Source organism: Astatotilapia calliptera, chromosome 7, assembly GCF_900246225.1.
Source record: "Astatotilapia calliptera chromosome 7, fAstCal1.2, whole genome shotgun sequence".
NCBI lineage: Eukaryota > Metazoa > Chordata > Actinopteri > Cichliformes > Cichlidae > Astatotilapia > Astatotilapia calliptera.
The window spans coordinates 48,557,149-48,571,747 of NC_039308.1; the positions used below are offsets into that span (position 1 = coordinate 48,557,149).

The window sequence follows — 14,599 nt, forward strand, 5'->3', positions numbered from 1 at the left end:
GTTTTTCAGCAAAACCTGTTTGAGTCCATAAGAAAAGATTCATTCCTATATCTAGATCTTCAATAAATATTAATGTTAGCCCGCGACTTTGTTCTAGTTTTGAATTTTGGCCCACTGTGTATTTGAGTTTGACACCCCTGCTCTAACATCTCAAAGCTGTTGGAGAGCAAACATTTTCCCCATGGTGGCCACTAACTGTTGTCTGTGCCTGTGTGACTGGTGCTTTAAGTGCAGTGCTGTGTAATAATATTGATATCAATGACACAAAGAGTGAATTATAAATTTAAACAACTCATTTTTGTTAATTAAATGAAGCTTTTTGGCTACTTTTTTGTAGCCAAAAAGCCAAAAGCACATAAAACCTTTAAGGACTCGTATCCATACTTCGTATAAATTAAAAAAAAAAAAAAAAAGACTGATGTAGCTTTTGTGACGCCAACCACTGGATTCTCAACATGATTGTTTCTGTTGACATCCTTTTTGCAAAAAACGAATGTGATGAGGAGGGAGGGAACTGAGAAACGGCACGCTATCGCCATCTTGTAGCCTTTAGATAGAATTTAAGGCACTTCTTAATTGGCTTAATTTTTCTGACCCAGAAGCTACATCTTTGTTTTATACTGACCAGGGTTGGATATATGCTGGTAATATTTATGCCTGTCCTACCTCCTCAGAATGCAAATACAATTGTTAGTGTGTTGTTGTGTCAGACAACAAATTGGTACATCTTATAGTGACTGATTATTCATTTGATCATGATCTTTATGATTCTTTGTATCTTAATCGGCTGTTTCTGTCCTTTATCACATGCTTGGAATAAGGTGCTGTATGATAAATACAGATCATTTGGGTTTCAAAGCAAAATATACTCATATAATATTATATGAGTATGAAACAAAGAGCCACATTATCTCTAATCTACTAAACAAATAAAGAGCAAAGAGAAAGTCCACTGAAAGCAAAGACGTTTAAGATGTCTGCTGGCATACTGACTTACTACAGTCACAGCTCACAGGTAAAATTAACCGATTTCTATGATTTTTTTTTTTTTTGTAATTTTTTTCTTCACATTTTTGAAACCCCAACACATTTTTATATTTAAGCATTTACCCTGGTAATATTTTTTGTTTTATTATTTTAATGCTATAAAAAATACTTACATTTGACATAACATATTTTATATTAAGGTATTTATAAATACCTTAATTTTCCTTTACCTTTCCAAATAACCCATAACTGGGTAAGGGACAGAGACATTCATGGAGAAATCTCAGTGGATTTGATTTTTTTTTTTTAATCAATTTTCCCTGTGCTGATCCCAAACATTAATGTTTGCTAGGAAAAAGAACCATAGTAATCCCATAAGCAAGATAGAGGAAAACAGTAGCCAACTGGACTGAGCTAAACACATCTACACACCTTATTATGAGTCTGGTTGAAGAGAGGAGAGGTGAGAGACAGACTTTTGAGCTAGAAGCTAAAACAGTGAGAAATAAAAGAAGATTAGATGTAAAGTACTTTAATAGTAGCTAGAGACAGAAATTGTGCAAGAGGAGGAAAAGAACAGAAAAGAGGAGAAAAGAAAAAAAATAAAATAGCTTTAGATCTATAGGAATGTTTTCTCTCAATCTAAAATACTTGAGATAAAACACCTAAACAGCCAGAGATGTTCTCTGCAGTTATGACAACATAACAACACACTAACATGGGAAAAAGCAACATTTCTGAATGCCGGTAGTTACAAAATAACACCATGGATGCCATGACTATGAAAATGAATTGGCTCAATATAGATAACTAGTCTACAGAAAAAAAACAATTCCCTGCAATCGTCATGAGTGAGTGAGCGCGCACATTAATGATTAATGCAGACCTTGGCTAAGTAGTCCTCCACCCTGCTGTTCTGTCCCTCAGCCACAGGGTTGAGGAGAGAGAATCCCAGACCAAGATTCCTGTTGAGGGGCCCAAGTGAGGCTCCATAGTTGGCTGGTGAAGCCAAAGAGCTAAAGTCAAGCGATGGCGCTCCAAGGCTGCCATTTGTGATCAGTGACCTGCTGCGCTCATTGAGCAACTTGGAATTGGCTTCTGCAAGCCGACTGTTGGCCCTGCGGATGGAAAACAACAAATTCAAACTCTCTGCATGATCACACCAGCTGACTGCATCTACTGATTTTATGACATATTCAGCTTTAGACACAAGCACTGATTTTGAAAGTATCACATGGAACATCTGGTAAGATTTTCTGACCTCTCTAATTTAGCAGCCAGAGACTTGCGTAGGTGCAGTTCTTCTGTATATAGTTGGCGGAATCTCTCAAGCTCTGTGCGTGTGGACTCGCGTTGGTTAACGCTCTCCTGCTGGGAAGTGCGGGCCCGGCCCAATTCCCCCTCCAGCTCCCGGATTCGCTGCTCCAGCTGAGAGCGCAGGCTAGCTTCATTGGCAGCTTTAATCTGGTCGAGAGCTTCCTGTGATGCAGCCTGGGACTGGAACAAAAACATAAACAAATATTATAAATCAGATCTCTAGGCCATGTATTTTTACTTTTTTAAATTAAATATTGGATTAAATAATATATATTAAATAATAACTATATCATTCTTTATTTGCATAGAGTTTCACTTTTTATGGAAACTGGATACAATGGACAGGCATATAGTAATCACAGAAACCATGTACATATGTCATTCACACACCAGCTACATTATCATTATCACTCATTCTAATTGTATTATGCTCATTTTTAAAATGTATTTATTTTAAGTTTTTGTATTTGTGTTCCCGTTGTGCATGCTGTAGCTTGGTACCTGGAGGAACAGGTTAACCTGCTCCAGCTTCTGTTGTACTTCTTGCCGAGCCCTTTCCTCTGCATCGCGCCGGTACTGCTCCACGTGGCTCTGCTCAACCTGAGCAGTCTCCATTCGGCGTCTTAGGTCCAGTACCTCTTCCTCCAACTGCCTCTTACTCCTCTCAAGCAAATCATTACTGTGGCTCATGCTCTTCAAGGAAGACACCTGATCCTTGAGCTCCTCGTTCACCTTCTCTAGCTGTCTGCGAAGAGATGCTTCCTTCTCCAACTGCACCTGCAAATCGTCCACCTGAGGATAAAGGAGGCCAATGTTTGACAGCTGATGTATAAAGCTACATGTAGGAGACTGACACTAGAGCCATAGCACGTTCTGTAAGATATTGGGTAATACTGGAAAGGTTTAAATCTGCTGTGTCAGATGGACAAACCCTGTCTTTCATTCGCCCCAAGTGCCCCTCAGTGTGTCTGCCCAGATCCATCCGCATGCTGCTCATAGGAGAGCCAAACTCAGCACCACCAGCGTCTTGATCGCGCACTCTCTTTTTTGCAGTCTTCAATAAGGTTCGCAGCCTTAAATCCATAAACACAAAGTCAATTTCACATAGAGAAATAAAGACAAAGCATTTATCAAAACAAACCAATCCAATGATCTGACCTAAAACTGAAAATGACTGCAAACATCAATTAAAGCATAAACTTCATTAGTAAGTCATTTAAGTTGTGATTTTCTTTTTTAAAATCAGGCCAGTTATCATACAACAAAGTTAAGGTAACTGTATCCCACAAAAAACAGATGTTTAATACAAACTCAAATACAAATCATAAATCATCAGTTAAAGAGAAAGTCTTGTTATAAACATACATTTTGTCTGGGAATTAAAAAAAAGCACATCCTTACTCTGAATACAGACACTGGTGCACCACAGTCACAAAAGCAAGGAAAGGCTGCAATCTACTGGATCCTAGGTGTACCTAAACAGCACAATAAGGCACTGCCAAAGGTAAGGAGGGCACGAGGAGAAAGTTAGGGGTCACCTGTACATTTCTTTTTGAAGCTCCGTGTTTCTTTTTATCTCCTGATCCAGACGAGTATCAACAGCTTTCTTCTGCTCTGCTATTTTCTTGGCTTTCTTCTTTTCGATCTCCATCTGCAACACAAACAACAGCCAGATAACTCACGAGTCCTAGATCTCAGTTTTCATAACATTAGGCTGTGTACAGAGGTGTAAGCTTGCTGGCCTGGCTGTTCAGTTCTCCTTTTTCCTTTTCAAGTTCTGCCAATCGAACTCCCAACTTAGAGCGGCCCTTTAGCTCCTCCTCCCACAAGGCCCGAGAGTCCTGGGCTGTGTGAGAGAGCAAGCTCTGCTTCTGGACCTGAAGAAATAAAAAAGACAAAAAATATATATATCTATTAAACAGGAAATCTGTAGATGGGAGCTCCTGTACGTACGTACGTATATAAAGATTTTAAAAGAGGACTAGAGTAAGAAATTGAAAACAACTGTTTTAATAGTGAGGAAACAGAATATGCCACCAACCTCTCTATTCAGTTGGTCTTCCAAGGTCATCTTACTGCTTTGGAGGTTCGTAACCATGTCCTCCAAGTGACTTCGAACCTACAGAAATGAAAAAAAGCTTCTTAAATGGACACTAATGATGGATTTTGGTTTTATGGTGACACTGTTACACTTTTCTTCATCATTTTGGAAAGGAGAAAACTAAAGGAAGTAACATGCACCATGCAACCCAAGAATACACAGAGTGGAAAACCCCACACACCGAGTAAAGTGAGAACATTTTGCATTAGCATTTGTTTTTCAGACAACAAGAAAAACTCAACAAAACCAAATATATTTCTTCTCTATTTGCTTATTTTTGGATTCCTGGTGTAGCAGGAATCCTCATTAAGCACCAAAAAACTTCATCCAAATACAATCTGATTTCATTACTTATATTATTTTGGAAAGTATAAAATGTGATCCCACACAAGAAAAGCTAAGTCTACATCCACAATACCAACCCCTCCTCCAGGTGAGCAGCCAGATAGCTGGAAAAAGATTGCAAACCTTAAAATACAATAATGATCCACTGCAAAAACTAGTAGATATGGCAAATTATGAACACCCTGTGTGTGTCAGGACTTTGACTACTCACCGCGGCAGCTTCCTGAGCTCCTTTCTGCAGTGCATCAATTTTGTTGGACTGTTGCTTCGCAGCAGCTTCTAGTCTGGCATTCTCAATCTCCAGCCTGACATGACATAAAAGATATGGCTGAAGATGCTTCTATCAGACAGAATTAAATTATAATATATATTTATTTATGTGTGATAAGGTTGGCTTGTTCTATAATACCAACTATGTTATATTTAATGTTTGCATGTGTGATATCTACTGAAAACTCAAATGTATATCTGGATAAGATGTGTTGGTAAGTACCTCTGCACAGCATCCTCCAGCTGTTTGATCGTGGTGTCAGAAGCAGCTGAGGTAGACAGCGCCTCCTGGAGTTTCTGAGCAGCAGTTGAGAGTTCCTTTTCCCTTTCTTCCAAACTGCTCTTCAGGCTGTTAATACGTCTCTCTGCCTGTACATACTCATCCTCACTTTCCTCCAGCTGCATGACAGAAACCGCATCCACATCATCAGCATCACCACACCATTGCCCTATACCCTAAAAATATAGATAATAAACCATCTAATTTAAGTCAAAGTTGAGTTGGCCTCATTTCCCACTAATACCTTTCCTTTGAGTCTGTCCAGGTCTTTGAGCAGCCGAGTCTTCTCTTCCTCCAGGTCATTGCGATAGCGCGTGTTGACCTCCAGAGAGGCTTCGCTCATTGACAACTTTTTGAGTGAGTCGGCGAGTTCCTGCTGCAGCTGCCTCAGACTAGTCTGTGCACGCAGAATTCAGAGAAAGGGAGGTTTTGAAGAGATGCTTTAATTGATATGTGGAAGAAAGGCTAAAAGTGGTTCTGGAGAAGGAGTAAGGTCTTTCTTATTCTCAATCTTACCTCTCTTTCATTCTTGTCTTCCTCCAACTTGTAGACCTGATCGTGGAGATCCACCGCCTTACTGGCGAGCTCCTTATTTCTGTCCTCCAGTAACTGTACCCTCTCTTCACAGTCAGAGCGCAGCTTGGACAAAATGTCACTGAAGCGCTCTTGGGCATCTGTCACAGCACGCTCCTTTGCAGCACCTTTGTTTTGGGCCTCTTCTAGCTGTTGTCTTAGTAACATGGCTTCGCTCTGCGTTTGAACTAGCCGCTCTTGTGTAGCCTCTTGACGTGCTTTGTTACAGCTGACCTCCTCCCTGTGAGTCTGCAGAGCCTTTTCTAGCTCCTTGACACGAGCGACTGCCTGGTCCTTTTCCCGCTGTAGCACTTCCAGCAGTACGCCCTTCTCCGTCAGCTGCATGGTGGTACGATGAACTTCATTTTCCATGCTGTTTGATTGGGACTCTGCCTTGGCCAACTTCTGGGACAGGCTACTGACTTCCTCACGCTGACTGGCTGATTCACCTTTAGGAATAAATGCAAGAGACAAATTCAAAATACCATGTGAGTGAATCCTCTTACTGGTGTAGATTAATTGAAACAGCTGTCTCTAAATAAAACCTGACATATTCATATTCTGCTATTGCAAATGGGTGTGCCATAAGAGTGGTTCACATGGTTCTAGGAACAGAATGAGTCTGACAGAAAGCATAAAATACTTGCCTAGTTGACTAAATGTGTGTTTTTAAAAAAAATCTAATTTATAAAATTCTGTTGCTTGGTGATATTGATGGTCTAACTAACCAGTGAATCTGTCTTTGAGACGCTGAAGTTCCTCTTTCTCCCGGAGCAGAGCCTTCTCAGTTTCTGACTTAGATGCGAGACAAAGCTCGGCATCCTTTACAGCTGCAGCCAGACGAGCACGACTCAATTCAACCTCCTCCTCCAGTTTTTCGCGAATCTGACGTTCGTTTTCCAGACGGGACGTTGTTATTGCCATTTCAGATTTAAGGGTTGTAACCTGGTTTTTGCAGTTGAACACAACTTGGGCCATGGTTTCATTGTTAAGCTGGGATTCCCGTCGTACCTCTTCAAGCTCTTCTTTCAGTATCTCCCTCGCCTCTATAAGATGGCTCTCGTTCAGACTGCTTTGAGTCTGCAAACGCTCAAAGTCTGTCCTCAGGAGGGTGAGCTGCTCCTGTAAGGAAGCGGTCTGCTGCAGTAACTCTCGCTCCCTGTCACTGGCTTCAGTGAGCTGAGATAAGACCTGTGGACGTCAGGATTTCCAAATGTATTAAACATTGAAATTTTTTTAAATCCTTAAGACATTTAAACTAAATTTTCAAAACCTAAAGGCAACAAAAAAAGGTTCTAAAATGATGATTACTTCACTGCTTTTGATCATGTTTCTTTTGTTTTCCTCCTCTATCTCTTGGTTCTTCCTCAGATGGCTGCTCAGAAGATTCTCCTGAAGGGTGCGTGCACTGCGCTCCTGAGCCAGCAGTCTCTGCGTCTCATTGTGGGCCTGTTCAAGCTAGACAGGTGACGTGTCAGACAATAAATAAATACACCAATAATGTAAAATACTGAAAGTCATTATTACATCAACATTAATTTAAAAAAAAAATGTTATTAATTAGTATTAAAAATAATACCATGCCAATTACATAATCATTTGAAAATAAAAGTAGATCTGAAACAAAACTAAAACAAAAGAAATACTAAGAACTACCGCTCACAATTTACCGCCTAAATAAATAATAATATGGTGCAATATGTCATGTTTTGTTTTTTAATTAGATATTTAATACTAATTTTAAAACCTTGTAAGGACAAATTCATGTTTGCTATATCCTGATATGTCAAACCTGAAACAGTGTACTTTTTTTTTCACATGATTGAATTATGGCTTAAACAGTTAATACAATGACAACGGTAGTAAATACAATACAATAATTATAATGAGATAAAAAACACATTTTCACAGTTTTACTTTCACAAAAAAAAAAAAAAGGAATTTAAGAAATGTACCTGTTTCATGTTGTTAACGAGTCTTTTAATCTCTAGCTCAAGGTTCATGTGCACCTTCTGCATTTCCTGAATTTCTTTCTGATGTTCCTCATCCATCCTCCTCATCTTATCGGCAGCAGTACTGTACTTCATGGTGGTGTGGCGGTGATTCTCCTGTTCTTGTTTCAGCTGAAATCTGCACAATGTGTCAGTCATAAAGTTCAAGTCAGCATTATCAAAATAAACAGTAAGAACATTAAAAAGATCGACAAAGCTGTTCATGTTGTTCTATGGTCAAGACTACCTGCTGAAGTTCACCCTTAGCATGTAGTATACAATCTGATCCTGACTTTGAACCCCGCCTGCCTTGTGTGCCTTATACAATTCAATTGTGGTACAATATTGCCTCAACACCAGTTTTTGTTTTGTTTTTGTTTTGTTATTGTGCTTGTTTGTTTTTTTTACTTTACATTGGACGTTTATGAAAGTTTATTAAAATGCTTCTTTACATGCCAATGAAGGTGATTTATATTTTTCTGTAGGTGATTATCTGGATGGAAAAAGGTGTGTATGTGGGGGGGTTTGTTTCCCTGTCAGCAACCCCATGAGCTGAGATGGCACTGACTAGGACTGGGTATCCTTACTGATTTCTAGAATCGATTCGATTCTGATTCACAAGGTCCCGATTCAGTCCACGATTCGATTCAACTTTGCCTCAGACAGTCTTATCAGAAGTCATTTAAATTAATTAATTAATTAAAAAAACAACTGCGGCTGACAGCGCTGTAAACAACAGTAGACTGGTGGGTAAAAAGCAAGCGAATAATGCAGAAAACAAAAATTTGAGATGGTAAACTGTTCTTAAATTACACAGAGAGAGAAAGAGCTGTGCCAAAACAGCAAAAGTAAGAGGGAACTGATGACGATGTTTACGTGAAGCGAAATGTGAAGCGTAGTTTTGCTTCTTTTGCTGCTGGTTCAGTGAATTTTAGTTGGAGAGCGACAAAACCTGCAGCATCAGAATCTGTCAGATGTCGGCGTCCAGCACCGACGGCATGTCTGTGTACGGGGCGTCCCGTCAGGTGAGAAAGCTGACATCTCACTGGTTTTGATGCGTTGGGTGCGCGCTTTGTATCTTTTTGCAGATTCTGTTTTCCTGCTCTCATTTACTGTTTCAGCTGTTTGGTGGTTGTTGACATAGTTTTGTGAGGTTTAACCTGAGAGTCTGAGTGTCGGGGAAAATACATTTATATTTAAAAAAGATTCAGATTTAATGAATTGATATCGCATTATTTAAGCTAAAATCGATTTTAAATCAGAAAATCGATTATCAAAACCCACCCCTAGCACTGACCAATTAATTGAGTCTAAATTTATTCTGAAAAGCTAAAAGGGGCAAAACAGTAGATAGGAAGCTGTAAAGCAATGGCTACAGAGTGCTCCAGTTTTTTGAAAATAAATAAAATAAAATAAAATAAATGGACTTATTTATTACTTGAGATTTGTAACTTCAGTCTGTAATTCCAACTGCACCCGCTCCATGGCAGACTTGGCATCTTTAATGCCCTCCAAAGAGCTCTTCAAGTCTCGTCTCTCAGTTTCCAGCAGGACCACTTTATCAGTCAAGTACTTATGCCGATCCTTTCCCTTCTTGATGGAGCGCTCATATTCATGGAAAATGTTCTGCAGCTTCACTACACATGTTGAGTCTGTGACACACAGCAGATGGAGGCTGGATGGGAGTTTCATTATGTTCACGGCACACAGAAGGTCTTGCTTTCAAAGGTAGGTTACATATAAACAACTTGTGTCACAAACTCCTAAAAAGCAAGACTTATTAGTTAACTTATGTGTGGAAAAAGGTGAATCGGTACCCAAAGTTGCTGAGTCCAGTTTCTTAATGAGGAGGGAGGCGTGACTGTAGCCTGTAGCGGGTGAATCAGCATCATCTGTGGCTGTGTCTGAGGACTGAGTGAGTTCATCAAAATCTTCTGCCATTCCCAACTCTTCACGGTCCTGAATATCAAAACAATAAGTAACATTAACATTACTCATTTTCTGTTCACTGTGTTCAAACTTTCATTTCAAGGTATGAACTGGTGTCTTACCTTATCGTTCTTTGGTCCACTGGCTGCCAAACTGAGCGAAGCAACGCAAAGAAGAAGAAAATCATGTCATTCAGAAAAATAATGTGGATGTTCCTTAATTCTGAGACAAGTTATTGGAAGTGTATTTGGTATAATGCAGTATACGATCCAGTAATAGGAAGGTAGCAGTTAGTTTAAAGAGTGAAAAGAATAAAGAACAAATGCATGCTAATCATCAGCAAGATCCAACATTGTAAAGCTTTGCTCAGACTTAAGGCAAAATGTTTGTCACCTGGGTTTTTTTTTTTAATTCAAGCAAATTTTACCACTTCAGTGATACAAAATTATCTGGGTTTATTTCTAACAAATCATTAATGCTCAAACATGATCTTATAACGTGCCTAAAAAAAATAACGTGCCTCTCCTTTTTATTTTTAGGTTTCTTGTATAAAATGTACAAATATACAAGGTTTATTATATTAAGTAGTGCAAGTTTTACAAAAACTATCCAAAGAATCTTCAGTTTCTGCACCTAGACTGAATATTTGACATATCACACCTATTCAATACTTTCCTCTGGCTATATACAGATTTGTGCTCCGTGTATAATTTATTTTGCGTTCAGTCTGAACATACCTTACGGGTTAGTGACAGAGAGGTAGAACTGATACATATGAGGGCATACTGTATATATACCTTCCTTCATCATCCGACACTTCACTTAAAGTGCCATCGTCAAACACACAGAGAGGATCTCCATTAATATGTGTGTTGGTCTGAGGGGCTCTGCTGCCCCGGGCCCCTCGGACCAACTCTGACTGTAAAGTCTCCACTACAGCTTGCTTCTCTTGTTTGTTGCTAATGCAGGTTAGCTGGACTGGGAGATGCAATTGCACTGGAGCCCTGTTGGTGCTACAGAGAGCAATAAATCTGATAATCAGCGACATGTGGCTTTTTAAATGCAACAATGTATCAATTTTTAATGGAAAAGAAAAGAAAAAAAACCTTTGAGACATCACAAAACAAAAACAACTTAAAACTGGACTCTCTCTGCTAAAAGAAAAAAAAAAAAAAAATCAAAAGCCCAACATCTGATTAGAGGATTGTGCACGTATTGCTTTGAAATAAAGGGAGCAATCGTTAACATCTACTGACGATAACTGTGAATCTACAAAGCAAAACTGCACATACCTCATGGCGGCCTCGGGCTGCTGCTCCTGGTCAAGTGCTTCAGCTTGATTTGACATGCATCCTAAGCTGGTCTCAGGTTTCCCCATACCAGTTTCCTCCAATGCTATTCCACTAGTAACCTGGGAAGTACTTGATTTTTGTACCTCAACCTCAATTTCTGTTCTCCCTTCTCCAATCTGAGGGAAAAAGAAAATATTTGATAGCTGGCCTTTAGACATTTACTCTAACTGTAACAGGTTTGGTCCAGCCTTTTAAGATGCATTTTGGAGTTGGTACTTGTTCACTTTGTCATACATAATTTAGTGCCACCCTTCCCTTTGGAGACCTAACACCTTTAATGTAATTATAAGGACATATTTTCCATGCACTGCAATGCTTGGAAACTAAAATGAGAAAATGTCATCAACTTTAAATAAAGAGTTAAAGTTCGTATCAGTTTCCACAGAAAAACAGCAAATAACTCAAAAGGCTGACCAAAATACAATCCTCATACCTCTTAATAAAGACAAGCACAAAGAAAAACTGAAGCATTGCATGCATAAAAAGACAATAAACAACAACACATTTATATCATCACTATGGTGATTCTTTTTAGAGCCAAGAATGCCTCTATTTATTCAAACCTCATACAAAACCTAAAAACAGAGAATTCATACAACACCGATGTAACAATACATGCAAAACTCATGCAAAGCAGAAAGCTAGACATGACAAAAGAAAACACAAGACTGCCCTTTGTGTAATGTCAAAGTGCAATCAAGAAGGACAATCGACAAAATGGTACCAGATGGGTGGGTGTACTGAAAATGAATTTCTTCAATTCTACCTTTTTTAAGGTGTGTTAAAGACACAAATATTCATTGAGAAACATGCAACCTCACTTCTACTTGAAATGAGATCTACAGACAACATATATGACATGGAAAATCTTACAGCCCCCCCAAACACATACGCACACACACCTACGATGAACGGCCACTTTGAGCCCTTGGAAACAGGTGAGTAAAAGAAGGAAATGAAGTATATGAATGACATGAGAAAAAGAGAAAGCGAGGCAGACAAAAGGAACTACGCATGGAGCGGCCATCCTCTACCTCTTTCTGAAGTTGGGCTTTTTCTTTCTCCATATCGAGGAAGACAACCTTCAGCATCCCTACCTCAAGTTTAAACTTTTCCACGTCCTCTTCCAACTCTTCACCAGAAACACCGGGAACAGGTGCTGAACGTCTGAAGGGAGGCTGACTTATACCAAATTCGTTGAGATCGTCTTCTGAACTTGCAGTATTCTCCTCAGTTTGACGTAAATCAGCACGGCTTGTGACGGTCCCATCACAAGCTGGTTGCTCCTTCATCCTGTCCTCGCATAAGGAGTTTACATTCGATTCAGCTGCAGAGTCCTCTGGTCCAGACTCTCTCTGCTCAGCTATGGTGATAAGGGGAGTGCTTCTTGCTCTCGCAGTAGGACGCTCAATGACTTCCCCATCTTCTTCATCACTTGAATCTTCTTCTGCAGAGGTGGAGCCAGCTGTGGCCTGTTCTTCTCTGATGTCATGTCTTGATTTAAACAGTTCTCCAAACTTTTCTTTTAATTCACCAGCGACACTCTTGAAGGTGGACTTTACCTCTCTTTTCTCCACCTCTACCCAGAGCTTCTCATAACGTTTTTCCCATGGCACGCCACCGCTTTCTCCAGCACTGCACTGATCTCTAAACTCGTTATCCTTTTTTCTATTGTCAGATTTATTTAGATCTAACTCACTTCTATCTACTGCATCATCTTTCTCCTTTGATGGCATGAGTGGACATAAAACAAAGAACAGACAAGACAAAAATGCAAAAACCGAGACTTGATAAAATATTCGAGAAAATATTCAGGCAACAGTGCATTCTCATTCTTCTTCCTATATTTTCATCATAGAAAATACTCATGTTTACAGGATTATTAAATAACATACTTGATATCTTGACTGACCTTTTTCTTTTTAGACTCTAAAACTGAAATAAGTGATTTCTGGCATGGTAAACATGCCAGTAGTAAACACAGTAAAGCTGTCAGGAAACCATATGCAGTCAAATAGAATCAGCAGCTCAAATCAGGATGTCAGACATAATAATGTGTGTGCCACCTGCAAGCTTGAAAGAGGCAGTGGTCTTTCTTTAGAGTATAGGATAAATTCCATTTTTGGGGGTTGTGTCATTTTATTTGTCCATGATAATTCCAGTATGTTTTTATGTGATATAAAAATGTCATTTTGCATATCATTGCAATAGCATCATACATTTATGTTCCCTAGTGTAGCTATAGAGAAACAGCTGCATGTGGGAGACACTTCAACAACCTCTGAAAAAACATAGCACTTATACTTTTTTAAATTGCTGCTGCTAAATGTAGAAACAACTTGTTTTTCAACATGAGGCAAAAACGCACCACAGATACCAGCAGCTGATGGAGTGTAAACAAAGACTCCAGCAAGTACTGATAGAGAACTCAGTAGATACACTCCATGTGGCAAGAGGCAAATTGATTGAAATGCCAGATGTGGTTACATGGAGGAAATTGAGGGCTTTAAGCAGCTGCTTAAAAAATTTGACCCAAAATGTGACAATATTGAGCAGCTCCTGATGAGGTACAAGGTAATACAAGTTTTTTTGTACTTTTACCCAACATGTCCAGGGAAAACACTACCTAGACTACTTTTGTACATTACATTTATGCTGTGTCACTGGATATGATACTGTGTCACTATAACGCTGTTGCAGCTGGCAACTTCATTCAACAGATCCACAGTGTTATCCACAGTTAAAAAATAAATAAAAAATAAAATAAAATAAAAAGAATGGAAAATGCTCTTTATTGACTTACACTTATAAATGCTGCAAACATCAATAAAACATTAATTTTGGTTTAAAAAATATTTAGATTTTTCTTGAAATATCATGATGTAATTTTGAGGTTAATTTGAGGCCAGCCCAATGGTGTTAACATATTTATTTTGTCTACCAGAATTACAAATGATCTAATGATGAAGCAATGTCATAAATATGTGTGAACAAATTTACCAGAACATATCATTTTGCGCCGTTTATTCCTTTGATTAGGAATGCCTTGGTACGTTTTATTTTCCATGTCTGAAACAAAAATAATCAATCATTAGTAGGGATGGCCATTTTACCACTATTTCTCACCTTTTGTTGCTGCTCTTCAAATTCTGTGATGATTTCACTGTCTTTCTCCATCAGTGAGGGGTCAGCAGACCCTAATAAAGAAACAGAGACATCAGACAAAGCAAAGGCCACAAGTTCATAAAAAGGTAACGCTAAAAAGACCAAAGAACCTTACTTGGTTTAACCGTTGTTTGAGGCTCAGCCATATTTTGTAGTGGATTGTCATTTTCAGCTGTTTCGCGAGATGTTATGTTTTCGGTTTCCCAATCAGATTCTGAATTAGAACGAATAAAAGAGGAAAACCGCCAAGAATAGGTTAGGAATATATCTTTTTTAATCATTATTATTC

The 14,599-nt window shown here is 38.9% G+C and overlaps 1 protein-coding gene across 11 annotated transcripts in view; it reads right to left on the minus strand.

Annotated features, from left to right (window-relative positions):
- The window catches only part of ankrd26 (ankyrin repeat domain containing 26), a 29,719-nt gene that overhangs the window by 1,310 nt on the left and 13,810 nt on the right, over positions 1-14,599 (minus strand). For 6 of the 11 annotated variants that reach the window (XM_026175275.1, XM_026175278.1, XM_026175277.1 and 3 more), the window contains 23 exons: positions 14,426-14,524; positions 14,272-14,342; positions 12,243-12,869; positions 11,086-11,261; positions 10,591-10,806; positions 9,916-9,946; positions 9,682-9,823; positions 9,303-9,516; positions 7,829-8,003; positions 7,185-7,331; positions 6,602-7,064; positions 5,817-6,322; positions 5,545-5,697; positions 5,244-5,419; positions 4,962-5,055; positions 4,828-4,854; positions 4,346-4,423; positions 4,047-4,181; positions 3,843-3,955; positions 3,236-3,377; positions 2,806-3,096; positions 2,249-2,484; positions 1,874-2,105 (listed from right to left, as the gene is read on the minus strand). In XM_026175275.1, coding sequence (XP_026031060.1) covers positions 1,874-2,105; positions 2,249-2,484; positions 2,806-3,096; positions 3,236-3,377; positions 3,843-3,955; positions 4,047-4,181; positions 4,346-4,423; positions 4,828-4,854; positions 4,962-5,055; positions 5,244-5,419; positions 5,545-5,697; positions 5,817-6,322; positions 6,602-7,064; positions 7,185-7,331; positions 7,829-8,003; positions 9,303-9,516; positions 9,682-9,823; positions 9,916-9,946; positions 10,591-10,806; positions 11,086-11,261; positions 12,243-12,869; positions 14,272-14,342; positions 14,426-14,524 — 4,544 coding nt within the window. Of the gene's footprint in view, positions 1-1,419; positions 1,478-1,873; positions 2,106-2,248; positions 2,485-2,805; positions 3,097-3,235; positions 3,378-3,842; positions 3,956-4,046; positions 4,182-4,345; positions 4,424-4,827; positions 4,855-4,961; positions 5,056-5,243; positions 5,420-5,544; positions 5,698-5,816; positions 6,323-6,601; positions 7,065-7,184; positions 7,332-7,828; positions 8,004-9,302; positions 9,517-9,681; positions 9,824-9,915; positions 9,947-10,590; positions 10,807-11,085; positions 11,262-12,242; positions 12,870-14,271; positions 14,343-14,425; positions 14,525-14,599 lie in introns of all 11 variants that reach the window. The other 5 variants (XR_003272918.1, XM_026175276.1, XM_026175281.1 and 2 more) reach the window with 5 other exon arrangements.